General features: G+C 36.7%; 1 protein-coding gene across 1 annotated transcript in view; it reads left to right on the top strand.

The window, feature by feature from the left end:
• ADAMTS19 (ADAM metallopeptidase with thrombospondin type 1 motif 19) overlaps window positions 1-24,009 on the top strand; it is a 160,896-nt gene that overhangs the window by 97,481 nt on the left and 39,406 nt on the right. Inside the window, exons 9-16 of the mRNA XM_086629295.1 lie at window positions 227-367; window positions 1,570-1,720; window positions 9,249-9,350; window positions 14,489-14,619; window positions 16,196-16,365; window positions 18,643-18,770; window positions 20,972-21,092; window positions 23,101-23,181. Of these exons, the coding sequence (XP_086485421.1) occupies window positions 227-367; window positions 1,570-1,720; window positions 9,249-9,350; window positions 14,489-14,619; window positions 16,196-16,365; window positions 18,643-18,770; window positions 20,972-21,092; window positions 23,101-23,181 (1,025 nt within the window). The remainder of the gene's footprint in view (window positions 1-226; window positions 368-1,569; window positions 1,721-9,248; window positions 9,351-14,488; window positions 14,620-16,195; window positions 16,366-18,642; window positions 18,771-20,971; window positions 21,093-23,100; window positions 23,182-24,009) is intronic.

Consider the following 24,009-nt stretch of genomic DNA (forward strand, 5'->3'; position numbering starts at 1 on the left):
AATGGATGAGGCTTCAGTTTCTCTTTTCAGTATAGAATTGTCCTCCACACATGATTCCATGTACTTCCATGAAAGGTATCATGGGAAGAAAACAATAGAGAATTCCTATGTGTAGTATACATGAGTTTTTCATAGCCTTTTTCAGGAGTTTTAACTTACAAACATTTTGAAAACAACTTGTTATTTTGTTGTGCTTTGGTTTGTTTTTAATAACTTCAAACTTCAGCATGGGGATAAACCACGACAATGACCACCCATCCTGTGCAGATGGTCTCCATATCATGTCTGGGGAGTGGATTAAAGGACAGAATCTTGGAGATGTTTCATGGTCTCGGTGCAGCAAGGAAGATCTGGAAAGATTTCTCAGGTATATCATTCAAGAAAAAGAACTCCTAGTGTACGTCATTTAGAAATAGTTGCAATAAATATCCTGAAATAACAAGTTTTCAGTGTTTTTTACCCCTTCTATGAGAGATTTGTGTTTGCATAATGCATCAAAATAATTCAAATCATCGTGAACTATATAATGTTTGACAGATTGATTAAAATATGTTTTCAGTAATTATTTGTATTTTTGTATTTTCATGTGGTAATGTATGTGATTATAATTACGTATTTTTCTGTATACATTTTATATATGTGAAATATGTTTAAAATATATACATATGCTGTGTATTGAAGAATATTGAGCAATGATTGACCTATTAACATTATGTGAATTCTCTGATTTATGTTATGCCATTCAATATCAAAGCATGCAGTATAATTACGTGTATTTTTTAATAGAAATGTGCTATGAGATATTTAATAGAGGATAGTATACCTAGAAACCAAATGAAAATATTTAGTTTCACTTCATATCTCTTAAATAGGATCTATTCCTTAAAGCTCTGTTCCTTTATTAAGTTTATAAATATATCTGTTGTGAATTTACTTGCGATAGTTGAGCAGTCCTCAAAAGGTCTGCTTTACGACACTGGAGTAGTTAGTAGAAGTTAGATGTGTCAATCTTGACACGTTTATACTGAATCTAGACAGAAATCAAAACCACGACTTGGTGCTTTAACAGTTTTAAGTATTTCAAAGATTTTTCCGTCAGTTTTTGAGAAAAGTTAAGTTTCCGGCTACCAGATGAGAAATTTATGTATTTTTATATGTGTATACATATGTATATAGTCTGAAGTGATTCCTTTGAGGGCCTGCTAGATGTGAAAACAAAGCTACATGAATGTTTATGCGTTATAAATTGTCTACTTTTTAGTAATTGTTTAAATCTCTATCTAAACCTTAATCAGTAAAGTACATTTTAAACTAAAATATTGTCCAGCGCTTTCCTGAAATTCCTACTATAGCTGTGTTACTATGTGCAACATGAGAATACACTGTTAACTTATATCAAGTAAGCCATATTAACTTATACAAAGTCATTATTCTGAATGACAGCCCAATGCTGATGAGTAAAAAAATCTTAAGAATTCACATTTTTCTGATGTCAAATGCATGTTTAAGTCAGTATGACAATCAGACTTTCTAGGATTGCTCAACATATGAATCTCTGCATATTGCCAGGTCAAAGGCCAGTAACTGTCTGCTACAGACGAATCCTCAGAGCCTCAATTCTGTGACTATTCCCTCCAAGCTCCCAGGAATGACGTACACTGCAGATGAACAGTGTCAGATTCTTTTTGGACCAACTGCTTCCTTTTGCCAGGAAATGCAGGTAAGGATGGGTGTATACTTCAGAAACTACACCTACCAACTCATTTTTCAGTAAGAGATATTTTTATGCATGCGTTTGAGAGAAAGAGAATGTAGTACCTTTGAAACAAGAAGTTTACACTTTGCTTTCCAAAGTTAATATGAACATTTTCATTTGTTTATCTTGTAAGGCTTGCTTTGGATCTGCCAACATCCTGAATCATTTTGTATCATAGCATACCACTAATATGTTCCTTGCATTTTAGAAATAGAAAATGTCACAGTGTGAGGTCACCTCATTGCAGCGAGTGTAATATTTGCTATTTATTCCACAGGGATCATATTTCATGTGTAGGTTCCATTATGTTTTGAGTGTTAAACCTTCATATCCAACCTTCAGTAGAGTATGCTCTGCCTGTGCTAGCTCTGAGGGAGAGTAGTGGTGTTAGCTGGGCTCTCTGTGCCACTGAACATACCCTGCTTCCCAGCAGGTCCCCTGTGAGCCCTGGCACAGGCGTGCAATGCCATGGCAATAGGAGTTTCAGTACTTAAATGAGCTTGCTGTATGAGTTAACACTGTATGTTAACCTTGAAAAGACAGATTAACAAAATTGAAGAGGTCTTCATTATTTTATGGCCTAATAGTAGTAGGTATCTGATAAAAGATGCATTTTAAGAATGGTTTTAAAAGAGAAAAAGCATCCTTCTTTAATATCAACAGGACAGGTACTAAAGATGTTGGATGCTGTTGAGAAGGTATAAAGATCATGGAGTATGGGTTGATAGAACAGAGGCTAGAAGGAACTGTGAAGTAAAATTTCATTAGAGTCAGAGCGGACAGATAGCCTGGAAAGGTCAGGACTAGTTAATATGAAAGCATAATCCCTTACTCCTTTAGTTCTGTGGTTCTCTTCATCATCTTCATCTTCATCTTCATCTTCATCTTCATCTTCATCTTGGACACAGTACTCTAGTGAGTTTCAGTAAGAGTTACCTTTATCCGTAAGATTGTCAAAAGAAACATTGCAATACATATGTGACTACCACTCGGTGAGTGGTGTAACTGAAAAAAAAACGGAGCTGTAGGTTACTGGTTATTATTTTAACTGTTTTATTGAAAACAGTAACAATTCTACAAATGTTCTTAATTACTTCCAAGTGCTTTTTTCGTGAATTGCAATCTGTTTCTTGTTTTTTAGTACTTTGTTTTCAATTAAAAGATGTGATTGTGGTTTCTTATTCTCTAGAAACCTATTTTGAATAAGAAAATTGTACAGCATTAGCCTGTTATTTCTTCTAGGTCTTCTTTACCAGGTAAAAGATTTTCAAAAGTAATTGAAGAGATGATCAAACCTCGAGTCTTGCCGTTGCATAATACCTTTTATACTTCTTATTTCTCTGTGCACTTGCCCTCTTTTAATACCCTTGTGTTTAGTTCTAATTCAGGCATTTAAATTCAGGTAGCCTGGTGGTGCCTTGCCTGTTGCGTATCATTCACAGATGCAGTGAATATTCTTCTCTTGGGGTCCTAACTCCAAGGTTTCTTTGCTTTTCATTATTATTTTAGAAATGTTAAGAAGTTAAATTTAGTTTACACTAGCCTGGTAGTGTTCAACTGTTTGCACAGAGAGTACTTAGGATCTAGGTGCTGGTACCTAATGGCTCATTTCTATTCATCTTCAATCATTTTCTTCTCTTCTGGCATTTTGTATGTAAGAGGACATGTTTCAGCTAAATCACTTTTACCATCCTTCTTTCTTTCCCATTTACTGGATCATTACCTTTTATTAAAATGGTTAGTTTAGCAAAAATCACTGATGAATATTAGTAGTAAGATACCATTGTAACTTAAATCCAAACATATGCGGGCTTGCTTTGAAGAAAGAACATGGTAATGATGCAAGACAATACAAAAGGCCAGTGGTCTTTTAAACTATTCTTTTGGTCTGACAAACTGCAAATTCATTTTCAGTTTTCTTCATAAACCAAGCCTGTTGCTTGATAACCTTATGGTCTTAACAGTAAGAAAAAAAAGAACGTGGTAACAGAGTCTGAGAAAAGGGCAAGAGGAAGAACCTTCTGCAGTTTCACCAAAATCCTCTGCAAAACTGGTAACCTTGAACTGGAAACATTATATAAGTAAATACCAAACCACAAAATTGTTGTAATGCATCTTTAAGAGCTTTGGACCTATAAGATATTGCATAAAAGTGAATAAAAGACACTAAGGACAGAATTGAGAAAATCTGGTGAGGGCACTGAGGCAGAAGAGAAGTTCTTCAAAGCTCCACTGCCAATCTTCATAAAGTCACCTTGTTGGTTTTCCTCTGTGTTCTTTTGTCTGGAAGCAAAATTTACACTCCCACCTTCCCCGCAACAAAAAAAAATCCAAGAAATTTGATCCTCAGACGGTAGACCTGAAAAGCTAGTTATAGCAAGCTTAGGCAACATATTCAGATATCCTTCTTTTGTTCCCTGCTGTGGGTCTTAAATGTAGCTCTCCTGTTAGGGAAGTTTACAGTATCCTAGTCCAATTAAATAAGATTTCTATAGGGAAGACAAAACAGAGCAATGGATAGAGCATAGCCCAAAAGATAAGAAAGCTGTCCTGATCTTACATATGTTTTTCCTATGTATGAATAGAAAGGAATAAAAAAAAAAAGGTGTTGCAATTTAAATTGGGCTAGAACCAAGCTATGTAAACTTTCCAGAAATCCTTCGTCAGTTCTTCAGTTCTAGTATATAGACTGTTCAACACCGACATTGTGTAACTACGAAGTGCTGTTAGTCAGTAGCTAATTTTATCATCTCCCTCTGAAATGCGAGGATGTTAGATGGTAATAACAAATATGTTGAATTTAACCTACCAAATAATTGCATTTTACATATTATGAAGGTGATTCAAAGTTCACTGTGTTGATTGTGCAGATTATTGTGGCTGCCATTAGAGGAGTCAACATTTACAAGACTTCTAAATTGAATACAGTATTTCGTTAGTTACAGTATTAATTTATTAAAATAATTATTTTATTATACATTGGCAACCACTGGATTTTCCATTTAATTCAAACTACTTTCTTTTATATCTATATGCCCTCTTCTGCTCTGCCAATAGCTAGTAGTTTACTGTGCTTACAGTTGTTGTCCACAAGCCAGGAAATGAGAGAGAAACATACTCCTTGAAAGTTCCTTTAAACTTCAGTAAATCCAACAATTTAAAGCCCAAGATTTCTTGGATACATTGTACTCGCTGAAAGTTCATGCACTTCAGTGTAACTATGTTAAAGTAAAATTATGAACTATGTCAGTCTTGCAAGATAATTTGATGACCAGACTTACCTGCAGTCTTTTACATTAAGCAAGTATGTTTCATATCTGACAACTATTCAACTAAGAAAACAACTGAGTAATGATGGAAAATAATTCTCTTAATGATCTAAAAATAATCTACAAGTATCAGTGGTGCAATCAATAATGCATTTCTGCTGAGACATAGTTTTCTACAAATGCTATTATTGAGTAGCACTTCAGGATAATTTACAGTCACATTAAATGGCAGCCTCTAAGAAACACTGCAGATGCCAGTGATTTTCCTTTGCTATCAGGAATTCCTTTTTATGATTTAATGGCTAAAGCCAAGGACTGAAGGGACCATTGAGGGCCTGCTCCCATGTTTTCCTAAATGAGCCCTCGCACTCCTCTTTCATGAATGGTGTCCAGACTTTATTTTTTTCTTTTTATCTTTATTTCAAAGACTTTTTCTTCATACCCTAAGCAAAATTTATAAGAGCCTGAGAAAAGTGTGAATGGATCTCAGAGTACAAGATTTATACCATGTCGCCATGCTTATCTTGTAAGGGAGCCAAGTTTGCTTTTATGCCCATGATGTCTCACACAAGAATCAATTAAACTCTAGCATTGTTTCACGTAACCGATAGTGAGATCATGGCCGAGAAGTAATTCTTGATGATTAAATGTGATTGTAGAACTTGACAATTGAATATAATTTTTGAACTATTAAATGTTGGCTTTTAAGATTAAAGTCCAGGAAGCGAATGCTATCTAGTCAGTTCCACTAAAACAATTCTTGTCATAACACAGCTGTGATCTTTGCAAAGAAGTAGGGTGCTGGTTATATTTCATGGTGATTTTTAAGGCATTTCAGGAAAAGATCACAATGAAAAGAATGAAAGTCATGGAAATGTTATAGTCCTAGTGAAATATCTGTCCTCATCTCCACCACTACACTTTAAGCAATCTTGGCTTTGCACAATATAGTTTTGAAATGCTCTGTTTATCTCTGTTCTTTTCTCTCAAATGGACCTTCTTTCCAGATGCTTATATGATCAGAAAAGCATTCCCTCTGATGCACGCAGACCTGCCTTACTCTTTCCATTCAAAAAATACCCCAAAAAGCTGGAATGACCTCTGCTATTTCTGACTCTCATGTTGTATTTTACAAACTTCTGCTGTTAAAAACTTGTGATAAACACGTTCTTTCAGAAAAAATTCCTTTGTCTGTGCTTGGCAATATTTTGCTTTCCGGTGTACACACAATGAAATATTTTACAGACTGTGAATAGTCTAATATCATAAGTTTATAATCTCCAATAATTCTTAATTCCCTTGGCTAGTCTAAAAAAACTGTAATGGCTGTTGAACTGTGCTTATGACAGATAACTAGTAAACCTCTGTGAACATGAACTTCACTGTCCTGATTTTGACTGAATGAAACTTCGTCCCCAGAAGAGTAAATTTCTGGTTTAGAAGTTTGTGCTCTGATTTTGGAGTGACTGTAGTGTTGAACCTGGCCTCCAGATTTCTGTTAGTTGTCAAATCAGTCCTGATCTGCAGCATTGCAGGTTGCTGATGAAAAAAAACAAGCTGTGCATCATAGGTTTTCCCCAGCCACATGCAGAAATCTCCAGACGTCAGAAGTCAAATAGTAACAATATTCTCCATTTCTCTTACTTCTGCAGTAGAACAATCTGAAGAGTATCTAAAGAGTCTATTTGTATATGACTGAGATAGAAAGCCCAGAAAAAAACTTAAAAGTCATCGTTCAATTTTAGTAATTCCATATCTTCATTTTATTGAGTTTGGGGAATCTCAAAGTCTAGGATGAAATATTACGGTATTATTGAATACTTATTTTAAAAATTGGTGAAATGAAGTGAGTGTTTTTAGAATGCAGTTTACTTAAGGCTAAAAGATGTTTCTAGCTGGGGAATTTAGGTTCATGGTTCATAAGAAGGTGGTATACAAGTATTTGCAGAAACATGCAGATGTATATAAAACACATTATCAAGTCAAGCATCTTGATTTGATTTACTTGATTTACTTTACACAGCTCAAGTGTATCTGTGTGTTCAGGTACAAAAATCCTTATAAATCTGACTTTATGTTTTCCTAAATTTAGAATTGTTTTCAGATTTGTAAGGAACTGTTGGTTTGTTTTCAGCCATTCCGCAGTCACATGCAAGTGAAATTGAGCACAAGATCAAAGTGTTTAGGAAAAAGAAAGTATAACATCTTTAAAATGTGATGACACAAAGGAAAATTTGGCTTTATTTTTTGAAAACCTGGATGGCTTTTCCTCAAGTCTAGTCATTGACAAATGAAGATTTAGGGATATGAAAAAAAAAACTTGAATTAGGAACATTAAATTAGCATATATTTGTGTGGAGTTGTTCCAACAGTATAGTCTGCTGTTTCATAGTTGGTGTGGAAGCACCTTATCATGAACATCTGATACTCTATCTTGTCTATGTTGTCTTCCAAAACTGGTGCAGAAGTCTTCTTTCTTAGTTCTCAGCTCTGAAGTTATATCTTAAAGTGCATGTTTAAAAACAATTTTAGAAGAATAAAATCTCTTTCTCCCTTGAACAAGAACAGAAATTACAGTTTGGAAAACGCTTGTTAGAATTATCCAGGAATGGGACAGAACTTCTGTAGCTGTATTTTAGCATATGCATAGGCTAACTGTTGTCTTGTTAGTTCAGCTTCAGCACAAAACTGTTGCGCAGTGGATCAGGAGTGAGTCTGCCTGCTGCCATCCTATCTCTTGTTTCTGTGCAGTGCTTCAGACCTCTACAATCTTTGACTTTTTGTGAAAGCTGATATTACAGACATTTTTACATGTGAGACTCCCATTGGAACTATCCTGTTCCTTAGTTCAGACACAGTCTTTTGTTGAATTATGTTGCCTGTGCCATAAGACTTTTTTCAAGGTAGCAGAAGATTTATCACACATTTTTCATCCGTAGTGTAGAAAACACAGAGACTTTTACTGGGTTTACCAATGTAACGTATAATTTCAGTCAGAAAAAGCAGGTCTTCTGGCAACCCTGGTTCCAAAAAAACAGCTATCTTTTATCCTCCCTGCCACCCATCCCCCTCTCCTGATCCTTCTTGCCCCTCTTTGAGAGGTAATCAATCTCTGTGTGCAATAACATTCAGACCACAATTGAGCCCCACTTGTCTTCTGTTCATTTCCACCCAGTTTACCGGTAAGAGGGGAATAGGACAGCAAGGAGATTGAAGCCGTGCCTGAAAGTTATGGTAGAAAGAGGATTTTTTAGAGGAAAATAGGGAAAACTGTCAAGGAAATATGGGGAAGTGGGAGCCAGCATACTTCAAGGCTGTATTTTCTTTTGGAGAAGCTAAAACTGTATTCTTCTGGTGCTTAGGAGGGACAGAATAAGCAGCTTTTCTTTCCATCTCTAAAATTCACTGCTGACTAGTACCCCTCTCATCTAATTTCTCTTCTTCCTAGCAAAAGTATTTAATATTTAATCCTGATTTGTCAGTTTACTTTGTGTATTCTTTGTGGATATCAGGTTTGATTGAGATATTTCTAGAGGAATGAGTGAATTCTAGAGGAATTATGAATAATTGGAAGAGCTTAAGATAGCAGCAATCATTGGGATGGTATGGACAAAGGAGATCTGGAAGTCCTAGGGAATCGTCAGGTTTTCTTATAAACAAGTTTTTACAAAACTCCCATGAACTTATTTCTATGTTACTGCATAAAGACTCATTAGTCCCTGTATATAGAAATGGACTCATTTTAAAACTTTGGTTTTTGTTGCTCGTGATGGTGCTATTTTTCTCCCTTTCACATAAAAGAAATGAGCACTAAATAAAAGGTGTAAAAATGTGAATTAATTTTTAAAATAATTCTCAGAAAGCTCACACCTCTTTCAGTCTCTGGGAGAGAGCATCAGCACTGTGGCCATTTCACATCATGGGGCACAGTTGTTCCTATGTGCTTTGTGAGATCTACCGTATGCAAAGACCATAACCCCCAGGATTAGACTTAGAGGTTTCTTCCCTCTCTGTCAGCACACCGGCTTGACTTGTTCCGTGTGTTCATGATTAGTAGAAGTCTAAGCAGAATCTGGCCACCTTGGGTTTTGCGTGTGTTTAACCTATCTTTAAACATACTTCAGTACCACCAAACTGGTCACTTTATGATGTTAGTGGATTGCATAAAGAAAGTAATTTTGTGTGAGGTAGATTTTGTGCTTACCTGTTTGTTTTGTTTTCAGCATGTCATTTGCATGGGGTTGTGGTGTAAGGTGGAAAGTGAAAAGGAATGCAAAACTAAACTGGATCCACCAATGGATGGAACAGACTGTGACACTGGAAAGGTACGTTTCTAGTGGAAAAGCAATATAAATTATATTGAACACTTTTAACAGTTAAGAGAACTAACTGAATAGGTCTTTGCCCTTATTTCAAGTTCCTGCTTACCTCAGTTATCATAAAAATCATACATATATAGTTGAATGTATGTTACATAATACATGTATGTTATATATTATATAATACAGATAGATGAAAATGTACATTTCCCTAAAAACACTGAGTTTTTTAAAAAGTTAGGCGGTTTAATGCTTACATTGTTTTGTTTCAAATGTTCTGGTTTTGTAATCCTGTTTATGAATGGAATGCCATTGTTGCACTGCTTTCTGTAAACAGAAATATAAACATTCAAAGATATGAAGTTCTCAGCATTCAAAGTTCTCAGCTATGACAAGATTTAGAAATATTCTCATCAAATTAATTGCTACACATTTGTGATAAAACTTTTCAGGATAAGCTTTGTAAAGAAATATTTGTAGTGTCGGTGCCTGTAAAAGAATGATGAATGTCATTAAAAGTATACCATCAAAGACAAATTAAATGGTCACCTGAAGTCAGATTACATTAAATCTCCTTCAAGAGCTTTTCTGTTTGAATAATCTCTGTCATCTCTGTATGTAACTGTAAATGAAGATAAATAACCTCAAATAGATAACAGAGCAGAAGCATGCATATATCTTGCGATTTTCATGATATTGTGCTGACAGCAGTCTCCCACAGGAGTGATTTGCTCTTTGAATCTTATTACGTTTGCCAGAATTGTCATCATCCCCCCTAAAAAAGTAAACAAATCAGTCAACTGAGTAAAGTAAAATGTTCAGATAATATCATTTTACATGCTAAAGGAAAAACAGGCTTTATTCATTTTCATATCTCTAAAATAATGACATTTGCTATGATCTTTTGATTCTGCTAAATGTGTGTAGTTGATATTCTTTCTGAAGTCAACACCTGGAAAGTCGGGGACATGCCTTTTGTTTGATGTCGCGTTCTTTATGTTTAAAATGATGTGCTCATGATATGTGATAAGAAAGCAGCACCCCTTATTAAGACTACCCAGAATTTTTCATTGTTAAATCATGGGCACCTGAAATTAGTGTGCATTTTGTGTATTAATCTCTGACTTGCTGTCCTGGTTTTATCTGGGACAGAGTTAGCTCTTCTTTTTAGCAGCTAGAAGAGCTTCGTGTTTTGGTTTTACTCAGGGGCTTGCTCTGAGAAGAATGTTGATAGTGCACTGATGTTTATAGTTGGCACTGAGGTCTCAAGGACTTTTCAGCCTGCCAGATTCTTGCCAGTGTGCAGGAGCACAACAGGATAAGGAGGGAGTATAGCCGGGACAAGGGGTCCACGACTCTCCTTACGATTTGTACCTGAACTTAAGATTGAGGGCCAAACCGGCCAATTAGTATTCCATATCATGCAGCATCATGCCCAGTATAAAAGCGCAGGTCAGCTGGAAAGAAGGGCTTTTGCCCTTCTGGGACTCTCATTTTCGGGCTCTCAGAGTGGTTTTTTTTCCTCTCCTTCTCACTCTCTGTCTCGAGGCCTCCCGTTCATCCGGGATCGCGGTATCGAGTTTTATCTATCTCGGGATTGCAGCTTCGTAATGAGATGGGCCTCGGTCAAGGGGTGGTGAGCAATTACACCGTACATCACTCGTTTGCATATGTTTATCCTTGTACATATCTGTATATATATATATTGGTAGCGGTAGTAGTAAATTGTTCTTATCTCAACCCTCAGGTCTCTTTTCTTTTTTCCTCTTTGATTCTCTCCCTCATCCCTGAGGTGTGGGAGGGTGAGAGGGGACTATGTAGGGTACAGTTGCTGGAGCGGCCTAACCCACCACACTTGCAAAAGGTGAAAATAGCAGCTCATTGCAGAGGATTTATTCTAATTTTATACTTGTGGGAGCATTATGACATGATAGTGACATGGATCCTGGGAAAGTCCAGTGAGGAAGGTAACACCGTTCCGCTTATTGTAGAGCTTAGCTCATAGGGAAGTAAATAATTAGTAAGGGTGAGACCAAGTACTGATTCTGATCAGAACAGCTCATTGAGCCTTGTGCCAGTCTACAGAGATACCTTATTTATGTCTAACAGTAAAATACTGAGCAGGCATCACTGAAACATCTCAGAGGATTAGTAGGGATTATTCTTCTTGTTTACTTTATTGTCCATCCAAGATGAGCTTCAGATTACACAAATCACTGGCTTTGTTTTGTTTTACGTCTATTGTAGAGATGGAGTATTGTTGTCTTGTGCTCCTTTAGGATCTTAGGAAGTGATGGAAATGTCGTTTGCGTAACCTGTCCTACTTTATTGTTTTTTAAGTCAACAATTTAAAGCATCCCTCAGACTCTACATAAGGCAGATGCTATCTCTAGCGAAAAATTCATTTTGCCTATTATATCTGAAGGAATATCGTTAAGTAAATATGAGCATTTTTAACCTGAAACATCCATGAGCATTACAAAATGTATAGTTTCTGATTGCAAGTCCAATATAATGATGGAGTCTATGTGAAGACTTTTTGAAGGCGGGATAATTATGCCATTGTTGTAATGCTGTGATTTAAGAGAGAAAATTAAGATCAGTTGGTCAGTGAAGACCATTTTGAAACCACAGGTGAAGTTTAAGCTCACCAGACAAGGATTTAGCACACACACTGCAAGTAACAGAAGCATATTCTAAAAGTGACAAGGGCCTTGATTGATTGCATTAATGACATGTTTTGTTTTGCTCAAAATATGAAGCTTCTTAATTAACTTTATCCATTGATAATAGTAATTCACCAATAATTCAGAGTGCAAAGAGAAATAGGTTAAATAACTCATGTTAATGACATGAAATGTTCATTGTCTACTTGTAGTCTTAATGCTTTGCAATTACTGCAATTTCATAGTATATAGGACAGATATTCAACTGGTATAAGTTGATAAAGTACTAGTTTCTGCAGAGTTATCATGATTTATACCAGGTATGAACATAGGTTACAAAGCATAACAATAGTCATAGGATAGCTTTTGTGCGAGAAATTGTACTTGTCCTGGAAAACTATATATACATACAAGAATATTGAGATGATTTTTATTACTACAGGAATAGTAATTCCTGGAACTACAGGCCAGACAGTCTCACGTCTGTGCCTGGCAAGATTATGGAGCAGATCCTCCTGGCAACTATGCTAAGGCACATAGCAAATAAGGATGTGACTGGTGACAGCCAACATGGCTTCACTAAGGGCAAATCCTGCCTGACTAATTTGGTGGCCTTCTACGATGAGGTTACAGCATTGGTGGATAAGGGGAGGGCAACTGACATCATCTCCCTGGAATTGTCCAAAGCATTTGACAATGTCCCACACAACATCCTTGTCTGTAAATTGGAGAGACATGGATTTGATGGATGGACCACTCAGTGGATGAGCAATTGGCTGGATGGTCGCACTCAGAGAGTTGCAGTTAACGGCTCGTTGTCCAAGTGGAGGCCAGTGAGTGGTGTTCCTCAGGGGTCGGTACTGGGACCAGTGCTATTTAACATCTTTGTTGGTGACTTGGACAGTGGGATCAAGTGCACCCTCAGCAAGTTTGCAGATGACACCAAGTTGTGTGGTGTTGTGGACGCGCTGGAGGGAAGGGATGAAATCCAGAGGGACCTTGAGAGGCTTGAGGTGGGCCTGTGAGAACCTCATGAAGTTCAACAAGGCCAAGTTCAGAGTCCTGCACATGGGTTAGGGCAATCCCAAGCACAAATACAGGCTGGGCGGAGAATGGATTGAGAGCAACCCTGAGGAAAAGGACTTGGAAGTGCTGGTGGATGAGAAGCTCAACATGAGCCGGCAATGTGCGCTGGCAGCCCAGAAAGCCAGCCATATCCTGGGCTGTATCAAAAGAAGTGTGGCCAGCAAGTCGAGGGAAGTGATTCTGCCCCTCTACTCAGCTCTCGTGAGACCCCACCTGGAGTACTGCGTTCAGCTCTGGAGTCCCCAGCACAAGAAGGACATGGAGCTGCTGGAGCAGGTCCAGAGGAGGGCCGCAAAGATGATCAGAGGGCTGGAACACCTCTGCTATGAAGACAGGCTGAGAGAGTTGGGACTGTTCAGCCTGGAGAAGAGAAGGCTCCAGGGTGATCTTATAGCAGCCTTCCAGTATCTAAAGGGGGCCTACAGGAAAGCTGGAGAGGGACTTTTTACAAGGCCGTGTAGTGACAGGACAAGGGGCAATGGATTTAAATTGAAAGAGGGGAGATTTCGATTAGATATAAGGAAGAAATTTTTCACTGTGAGGGTGGTGAGGCACTGGAACAGGTTGCCCAGAGAAGTTGCGGCTGCCCCATCCCTGGCAGTGTTCAAGGCCAGGTTGGATGAGGCTTTGGGCAACCTGGTGTAGTTGAGGGTTTCCCTGCCCATGGCAGGGGGGTTGGAACTAGATGATTTTTAAGGTCTCTTCCAACCCTAACCATTCTACGATTCTATGATTCTATGATTACTTAAATAAATGCAGAAATTCTCTTGACTTTCTCAACACTAGCTTATCAAGGCTTCCATTCTCTCTTTGAACAGAAATTGTGAATAAAATCTTGTTTTCTCTTTTACTTCTAATATATCCTTATGTTGAAATCGTCACTGGATAATCAGTGACCATGCAGTCCCTGCTAGTTATGGGGACACTGTAATAGTGAACCAAACAAGTCCTGAAGACAGCCCTGAACAGTGCGCCGTGATCATCTGTACAGTTCAGCTAGAGGATAATCCCTGCAGTAGGTTTGGGCTGGACCCAAAAGCACTTTCCTAGGCAGTGCCCAGGCTCAGGTGAGGGGGACAGCATGATCTGGGGACCATTTCCAGCAGACTATTCCAGGAGGCATCCTTTACTGGGAATGAACTTGCGCTCAAGCTGTGGACAAGAGTTGCACCTGCTCCTTGGCCACTGAGCCAGAAAAAGGTTGCTGGTTGCTATATTTATGAGGATAGAAAAAATAATCTATGGGGAGCAGTAGGAGGAAATATATCTGACTCATATGAAAAGTATGTATTGAGTAAAATGTGTCTGTTGTGCTTCCCCTGTGCTTGTGGAGCAGCGAATTGTTTTGCATATGCCTTGATTTATTTACTTAAGAGCTGAATTTTCACCTAGTGGTGTAAGGCTGGAGAGTGTATCAATCGGACCTCTTTTGCGGAGCATGTGGAGGGGGAGTGGAGCGCATGGAGCACTTGTAGCCGTACTTGCGACACTGGAATCAGCAGTCGACAACGTAAATGCCCTGGGTAAAAACAAATTCAAGTTTCCTTTGCTGTTCATGAGAATTTCTAACAGAATTTAAATCTTGTGAGTACAGAAACCCATTAAGATATAGTTGTTCTATATATATGCAATTCATTTTTTATGAATACTGAAAAACAGGAGAATACATATTTCAGGTTTTTTATTGCATGGTAACACTGTTTTTCCTCTTTTCTTCTTCTATCAAAAGCTTAGATAATATTAATAGGAGAATACAATGTTCTCTCTAAGCTTCACTTGAAGAAGTAACAGAAAAATTCTTAACTCTTAACTTACAGAGTGTCATGTGATTCTAGTCTTTCATTTTTTTGCTGGAGAAAATTGACTTCTGTCTCATTTGGAGAGCCAAGGAATCGCAACTTTTACAAAGAGGTTGTTCTACTGGTTTCACGGACATTTAGATAGAATATCTCGAAACAACATTTAGATTCCATATCTTGTGAAAATGAAAACTTTATGCCATTGGGCATAAAGGGCGTTTTACCGTTGGCTTCGATGGAGTTTGTTTCACCATATCTCAGTGGTCAGCTAAAAGATGTTTTCCTTTTAATTACTCAGCACTGTATCTCTCTTTCATGGGTCATTTATACACCAAGAGAAAAAGAATAAATAGGCAGAGAAGTGGGAACAGAGTAAAGCTGAGTCATGAAGACAAGTGTAGAGAAGAATAGACTAGACCAGAGTTGAGGAGGGGAGAATAAAGTAAAGCAGATGATTTAGGAAAGTAATAAAGGGGGGAAATGAAGAAAGATGAAAGACAGTATGACAGATTGGGGACAAAAAATGGTGACAGGAAAGACAGAAGGATTGAAAAAGAGAAGTTCGCATAAAGAAATGTGAGGAAAACTTGGATACGGCTATGCAAAAGCATGATAGTTTAACAGAAGCCTTAGATAAGCAGAGTGCTTTCATGTTTCCTGCCATCTAAACACCTCTTCCAGCTATAAGCCTAAAAGCTATTTCTAGAATTTAGCGATGTCTTAATTTCACTTTCATTCATTCATTTTTCCAGACAAGATTCCAAATAATTAGCTTCAGTTTCTGCAGTTTGCTGTTCTTTTACATTTGTTCACTAGCACCTGCAAGCACAACTGGAGCAACCAAAAAGAAATAAAGCATATTGTCTGAACTTCACAACACCAAAACTGTAAAAAAGGAGAGGTGGCAAATCTGCAGGTTTTACTTCCTTTCAGTGGCACCTTTGGTGCAGTGAGAAAAATAATTTTCTCAGCTAGAGAAAAATCACCTGAACTATATCGAAACTGCAGCTGAGATTCTCCTTACTGAATGCTCCTGCTGGTCCTAGCGCTTCTTTGGGGCCAAGTATAAATTACGGTTTAGCACCCAGAACTCTTTATATGTAATGTAACCAGTACAAGCAGAAGTCAAACATGTATTCTTCTGTGACTTTGATTTTTGTGGGTGATTTCTTAACGTTTCTTAATGTCAGCAAAAAATCTGCTATTTAAATTGAATTTGTGTATAGCATAAATAAACTATGCTGTAATTTTGACAAAATATTACAACAATAAAGTATGACATTTATGCTATGTTTTCTAGTTCAGGCCTTGAAGGAGAGTGTCACAGTCCCATTATGCAGTATAGAATATGTGAAAATCCTTCTTGTCCTGCTGGTGTGCCTGCCTTCAGGGACTGGCAGTGTCAGGCTTTCGGTGTCAGATCTTCGTATCAGAAGCACGTGCACCAGTGGCAGGCTGTCATCGATGATGGTAAGTATAAACAATCTCCCATGTTCTTCATCCTCTGCTCGTATGGCTTATAGTTTGTTGGTATTGTTGTTTATTAAGAAAGATATGGTAGAAACTAAAGTGAATGAGCAAACAAACCCCAAGCCCAAGATTTTTGGTTAGTCATTTTATTTCATAGGCAAGACTTAATGGTATTCTTGTACACTCCAGAATCTTTTGTCTTATATTCCTATTGTGAATTCCTATTGAATTTATCCTTCTTGATGTGTAGTGACTGCGTTTGAACTGAAATTCAATATCGGTTTGATCCTATTTAATCAGAAATGTGATGTGAAATGACTCAGAAATACAGCTTTCTGGAGCTACATCATTAAGCATGCATATATCAGTTATATGTCTACCTACAAAGCCAAAAAATCACTGTAGTTATTGTGAGCTCCTGGTTTTGACGAAGGAGAGAAGAATTCTAGTTTAACACTTGGGTATTTCACATACCAGTGTTTGATTTTGGCAGAAATTCATGATTTTGAACAATTCAGTCATCTGACGAAAAATCTCAACACTGTTCTTCCTATGTTAGGGAGTACAGATGGTTGCTTTCATCTAACTTTTTTCTGAGAGATCCTCTTGGCTTGAGGTGTCCCTCAGGGGACACAAAAGTGGACACCAGCTGAAGAGTTCCAGTGTTACAGAAATACATTGTTCCCAAATCCTTAATTATTTGCACTCGTAGCCTTTAGTAGACACTAATTGTGCACCATGTCCAAAATACTTGCCGTATTTGAATGAGGTCTCCTACAGCCTGTTGAAGTTGTCCAGTGTTGAATTACTGTCTCTTTGAGTTCAGTGTCCTTAAAATATCGTTTAGGTTGTTAATCTTGTATTCCTTTAAAAAAATGCTGATATATGCTTAAAGCTCCCAGAGGACTTTGGGATTACTATTGAAGGAGTGTAGCAGGAATGCAGGAGGCACAAACTCAGGCAGAGACTCAGGCTTCTCAACTGGAGATGACTTGTGTCTGGCTGGCTTCACATGTTGGCAAAAGAGATCACATCTATTTGCACCAGTCCCCTAGAGATCCCCAGAGGCTGTGTCAATTTTAGTAAATTACACGTGACCAGACCGCTCTCTGATGTGTAAGTCAACTGGCACAGAAGTCCTGTGTCTGTACTTTTCAGGTCTTTTGCACTCTGAGAAGGATAGTGACATCCAAACTGCTTTTTGGAAATGGTCCTTTGCAGGTGGCAATTTTCAGTCTAGACCGAGCTAGTGCTAGTTAGCACACGCAAAAAAATGTGGCATAGACTGTTTTATAGTTCAGCTGTATAGACAGTAGAATTCCTGTGCCCATGAACGTTTCCTGGAACTGTTTAATTTACTAGTAAAAATACACTCCAGGAACCTAGAAGTCAGTGTGAAGTCAGAGTGGCATAGATTGTGTCCAAGTGAAATCAGTTTCAAGTTCAGGATTGGCTGTATCCTTTCAAAAATCTGCAACAGATTTAGGAAGAAGTACTGCGTCAATACACTTGCGAATAAAGATATGAAAAAATCATGTCATTTTGTACTCAGTTGACCACTGAGAGGAGACTTAGTTTATTTTATTTGGTACTACTTTGGCAGTGGTGCAGCCAACTTCATAATTTATAAATGATGATCATTAGGAATACATGGATAGATAGAATATTATTACTTTTCTGTTCTCTTTCAAAATTAGAAATTATTTGCAGAATGTTTTAGAAATTTAGTAGAAAATTATCTGACCTTGGTAAAGATGTTAGAAAGAAGGTGTTTCATATTTTGTCTTTTTTTTTTTAATGTGGACTTTGTAAATCTGTGTATTTTTCTTCTCAGGGTGTCTCAGTTACATAATTTTTTTCTCTTTGACCTGCATAGTTAGAAAATCTGGAAAGTGTTAAGTTTCTTTTTTAACCAATATTTATGATCTACCAAAAATATAGTAGAATGAAAGTATAGATTACAATCAAAATATTCCAACAGCTGTAATGTGCATATTCTTAATTGCAACAATGAACATGACATGAGTACTGTGTAGGCCAAGTTTGTAGCACCAGTATGCTCTAGCAGAAAAATGAACTTGAGTTTTTCAAACAACTGAGAAAAGGATCAAAATCTTTTTGTTTACACTGTATCTAAGATAACTTGCTGTGCTAACATAGATTCATGCCATACAGATAAGCAAATACCAGTTTTAAAAATAATGTTAATAATAATTCTGTATTTGTTAAATGTCCTTCTATCAATTTGGTGGTGTTTTCCATCAATTCCTACTACAGAAAAGCCATGTGCCTTGTTCTGTTCACTGGCTGGAAAGGATCAACCCATTCTACTAACAGAAAAGGTGATGGATGGAACTTCTTGTGGGCAGAATGGTTTAGATGTCTGTGCAGATGGTAAATGCCAGGTATGATTCACTTGTTTTGAACCGGGATACACAGGCACATGTATGCAAGCGCATATGTTTGTTACACATATGTGTTATTTCCCTAATAGCATGTTGCAATATGCATGACCAAGACTGAATGGCTCTTCTTGTATCATATTAAAATGCTCTAAGCTAATTTCACTCAGTGCAAGACAGTATGTGAAGCAACTGAAGGGTTAGCTTGGAAAATGTGTATTTGTGATGATAAGGATGCTTATAACAAACCGCTGCAGAGTGGAAAATGAGTATAACTGATTTCATCTTCGAAGGAAAGCGTCAGCTTTCAACACGTTGGGAAATTTTGCCATGGGGCATATGTATGTATGTCTAACTCTGCCATTTTCAAGAGCAAAAAATTCTACCTCTGTATAAACCGAGACTGAAGGACTGAAATAACAGATAACTAAAACTGAGTGCTGACACTGTGATCCTCAGAGTTCATTTGGTTCATAGAAGTTCTTTTGTGGCTTTTGTAGTGCCTCATATGGAAACTTCTGTATAAAAAACACACAGGGCTGTTTTTTCCTTTGTTTGCTTCTCATTGCACACATCAAATTCAGTAGAAAACCCAACCTTTAACACAGAAACAGCATTGCTAGGTGCTATAATAACTTCAAACTAACTTACAGATGCATGCAAACAAATACATATATGTAAATATAGTTTTCCTTTATCGAGTGACTGAGTACGTGCAACAAGCATACTCTTAAATACTTGGCTGAACTGGGGCTTTAGGTCACCATGTAAGAATTACAGGTTTGTTTAATCACAAAGATGATATATAGCCCATTTTCCTGAAAAAATGTCATTTGTTTCATAGAATCATAGAATCATAGAATGGTTAGGGTTGGAAGGGACCTCAAAGATCATCTAGTTCCAACCCCCCTGCCATGGGCAGAGAAATCCTCCACTACACCAGGTTGCCCAAAGCCTCATCTAACCTGGCCTTGAACACTTCCAGGGATGGGGCATCCACAGCTTCTCTGGGCAAAAAGTTTCATCATTCACTTTTCACAATTGACTAATAAAAAAAACAAAAAAAAGGCTTAAACCAAACCCACCTGACTAAGACTGAGTTGACTTCTTGGCGTATCAAGAAGGGATCAGAGAGATAGGAGCTAATCAAATTTGAGTCTAATTTGTAAGATCTTCCCCATTTTACTCTGTAAACCCATTAGGAAGAGCTTTGGGGACTATGGCTGTAGAATTAAATATTTGTATCTTCTATGTACTGTTTTGGATACACAGTTTTTGGAATGCTTTTGCTGTAATCAGTATTTTGAAATCTGTATTGCTTTTTTAGATAGAAGAACTCAAATAAAAATTCTGTGTGTAAAGGGAAGTAAAAATCTTAATGTGCTTGGAAATGAGTGTCTCCTTGATAGACCATAGTTTCTGTTCTTAAAGGAATCCTTCATTTTCTCTTTAACCTAACTTTTATTTTCATTATTTACAAAAAGTCTTGAAAGTTAAATGGTTTTATCAGATGCGTTTATGTAGTGCACAAGATTACCCTGTGACAACTTCTCTACTCCTTAAAAGGCTTTTATTTCATGTCAGACCATCATACAATATTAACTGTATTCCTGTTGTCAGGCTACCACTGATATTTATTGCTAGAAATCTGTCTGACATAGTAATGTGGAGGTGCTTGAGTAAACGTAATTTGTTTTAATCTGAATGCTTTTTAGAAAAATGTAAATATTTATTTATATTTACATGTTCCAGACATGTTCATGTCCTAATCAGAATAAGACTTTAGGTTGATGTTAGACAACACTTTACCATTGTGAGCGTGACAAAGAACCTCTTATATTTTAAGTAGAAAGCAGTAGAGTTGCATACGTTGCAATCGCTGAGCAGGAGGGTCTGTGGGGGGAGTGTTGCACAGTGGCTCCCAAGTAGCAGAGGTCCAGGAATGCCATTGTGTTCCTCTTGGAGAGCAGATGGTAGAGTTAGCCAACCATATAGGAAGAGTAAATGCAACAATCTACATAAAGACGTGGAAGAAATTAGTGTGGAAGGGATCTCTGCAGATGAACTAGTGCAACTCTCATTCTGAGCAGGGATAGATCATGTTGGTTAGGGTGTCTTGCAAAAGAGTGAGATGCCCACTACTAAAGGCAGCCTTATGGAAAACATGGCCTATCTTTCAGTAGCTTTATTTTCTTGTCCCACAGAAATTTGGCTGTGATGGCATATTGGGATCTCTGGCTCGTGAAGATCATTGCGGTGTATGCAATGGTAACGGAAAATCATGCAAAGTTATTAAAGGTGATTTTAATCATACTAGAGGAGCAGGTAAGTCTGTTTATTTGGAATACTCAGGAAACCTAATACTCTTTGATTACTTTTGAGTATTAGGAACTTGAAAAAGCTATACTTCTTAAAATCATTCAGTTCCTCACAACAACTTCATACCTACTTTTTTTAAGATAAGACATTTAGCATAAAAATGCATGAGTATTTTTAAATTTAATTGTTGGAAAATTATTACAAATTGTTTCAATTATAAAATTAAGTAATTATCTAATTTATCTTCCATTAAGACACACATTATTTCATAAGAGCCTGATTTTTTAAAAAATCTGTGAAATAAATTTTATATTTTTAGCAAATAAATGAACTGTAAATTCTTATAGTGCTTAGATTCATTTAGTAGTCTTCAGTATAAATATCCAAATTATGATCTGTCACCTAGAGTAATGTCATTAAACCAAGCCAGGCGGTGGGAGAACATAAAGCTGAATGAAAAGTCTTATATCTTTTCATTGTTCATTGGTTTATACTAATAATAGCATATCATAAAAAGCAAATAGGTTTTCTAATGCAGAATGAACATCAGATTTTCGAATAGTGCTGTGATCTGTTCTTTGAATGAGCTGGCTCCAGCACAATAGTGTTGACAGAGTAGAGAATTGAAATCCTAATAATGCATCATGGATACCTTCTCTCCAAGAAAAGTCTTTTCTTTGAAACAGCTTTGGCCAACTGTTTTCAGCATTTGTTTGCCATTACGCTTTCAGTTTCTTGAATAGAAATTGCGCAGAATTTCAAGACAGTAAGTAAATCACATCAAAAAATAAGCGTAATTAGAAGCAGACAGTATATCTTTAAAAAATTAAGGACTTCAATGCATTATAGACTGAAGTATAGTACATTAAAAAAAAAAAAAAGTTAGGCAGAGTCTTCAGATGTTTATGTCTGGCCCTCTCTTAAGCTGAAAGTAATGCAGAGCAGGGATCTCAAACCAGGAATGAGTCTGGAGGACTACAAGATCAAAAACTACAAAGAAGGTGACTGCTAATAGAGATTACAATGTGTCAGCTCTTTTTTATAGCTAAGGTGAATATCCACACATTTTCAAGTTTATTCAGGGTTCTGTGCCAATCTACAGTATTGTGGTATTGCCCTCTAAACAACTGTGTAAGTTATTTTCCTTCTCAAGAAGCTGGACTGTCAGCAATACTTAGAAAGTGTAATTAGTTTGTAAGGAAATTAAAAATAAGTAATGCTGCTTTGCAGCGATTTAATTTTCATGTTTCAGGATTATTGGAAAGGTGTTGTAAATGCTCAGTGTTTTGTTATAGAACATTACATAGTTACACGAAATAAAAACTTGGTTTACTGTCCACTTTTTGAAGTTCACCCAGATAATCTAAAATATGTTTTTGTTTATTTATAACATACCTACTTGCACAGTATTTTTCACCTGTATTGCCTTTTCAGTCCTTTTTACTTAAAGCAAATTGCTCAAGAGCATGTCTTAGTCCCACACTTCAAGGAAGCAATTGTAATGTAAAGCAAATAACTAATAAGTAGACTTAAAAACTAAAGCCATTCATAACAGGGTTTTAATGTGTTCTAGGAAGAAGAGGGAGATGGAGCACAAGATATTAAAAAAAAATAATCAAACAGTAGGAGGATGTTTGGTTTTTATTTGTCTCTTTACGCTAAGAGAAGTTGGAATTCTTTTATGATCATCATCTGGTGGTGATGATGACACTAAACTGCTTGACCAGAGACAACTTCATCTGCTCCAGCCTCAACCTGTCTAATCTCACTAGTTCTTGTTATGTGTCTAGTTTGCTATAGTCTTTTAATTGTATATCAGGGCATATACATTACACATAATGGACAGTTTCATAGCTTGTTTCAACATTTTGCAAGAAGCTTCAAACCATTGCTATATAAATTATAACTTGTTACATTTAAAAAGCAAAATAAGGGAGAAGAAATTAAAAAAAAATGCAAGATGTACTTTTCTATGCTTTTGTATTTAACTCAGGATATCTGCTCTCGTGTCTAGGTTATGTAGAAGCTTTGGTGATACCTGCAGGAGCAAGGAGAATCAAAGTTGTGGAAGAAAAACCAGCTCACAGTTATTTAGGTAAATGTCATATGTTCTAGTGTTCATGTCTTGATTTGGTCAGCACTGAAAAGTAAAACATGCTTTCGTGATTAAACGAAACTCTGAGTGGAAAAAAAAATCTGTGAAGTATACCTCTAAAGAAATTCTGTAGAAATAACAAAATAAAAGAATGGTTATAGTACCATTCTTCGTACAGGTTTTATTTGGTACTTTTTGTCTCATCTCGTTTTGTTTACAGAATGTTTCAAAGAATGTGTTTAGATGATTTAAGAAAAATTCCACATACTTTAACATTTTCAATTTTTCTTATGGAAAGCACTAAACTAATGAAAAGAGTTTTATGCTGAAACATGGAATGATTTGTACTCAGACAACAAAAAAACGACGCTGACCAACGTATAGCAAATCATCAATAAAGTCAAACAAACGTTCTAAAATTAGACTAAGAAAGCAGAAAAGTATTGCTTTGCATTATTTTGAATTGTCTGAATGTTTTAATGGACAAATTTAATCACAATATTTTTTTTTATTTTTTTCATTTCTTTGAAATTGTCTTTTGTTGAAAAAAAGGTTTTCTTTTTTAGTGATTTCTAAAGCTGTTGTGTAAGGGAGTATAATTTTTTACTATTAATGTTACAGGGTTTAAGAGAATATGCAAAATATCGTAGAATCATAGAATCATAGAATGATTTGGATTGGAAGGGGTCTCAAAGATTGATGCTGTTTCATGCTCTGCTTAAGTTTAAATTGAGAGAGACTTAGTATGAGAAATAGGACAACGGAATGAAAAATTCCCTATTTTAATCACTATTATGAGTTCTGCTCATAAGTAATACCTACATTGTA

The sequence above is a fragment of the Tauraco erythrolophus genome, chromosome Z, assembly GCF_009769465.1.
Source record: "Tauraco erythrolophus isolate bTauEry1 chromosome Z, bTauEry1.pri, whole genome shotgun sequence".
Classification (NCBI taxonomy): domain Eukaryota; kingdom Metazoa; phylum Chordata; class Aves; order Musophagiformes; family Musophagidae; genus Tauraco; species Tauraco erythrolophus.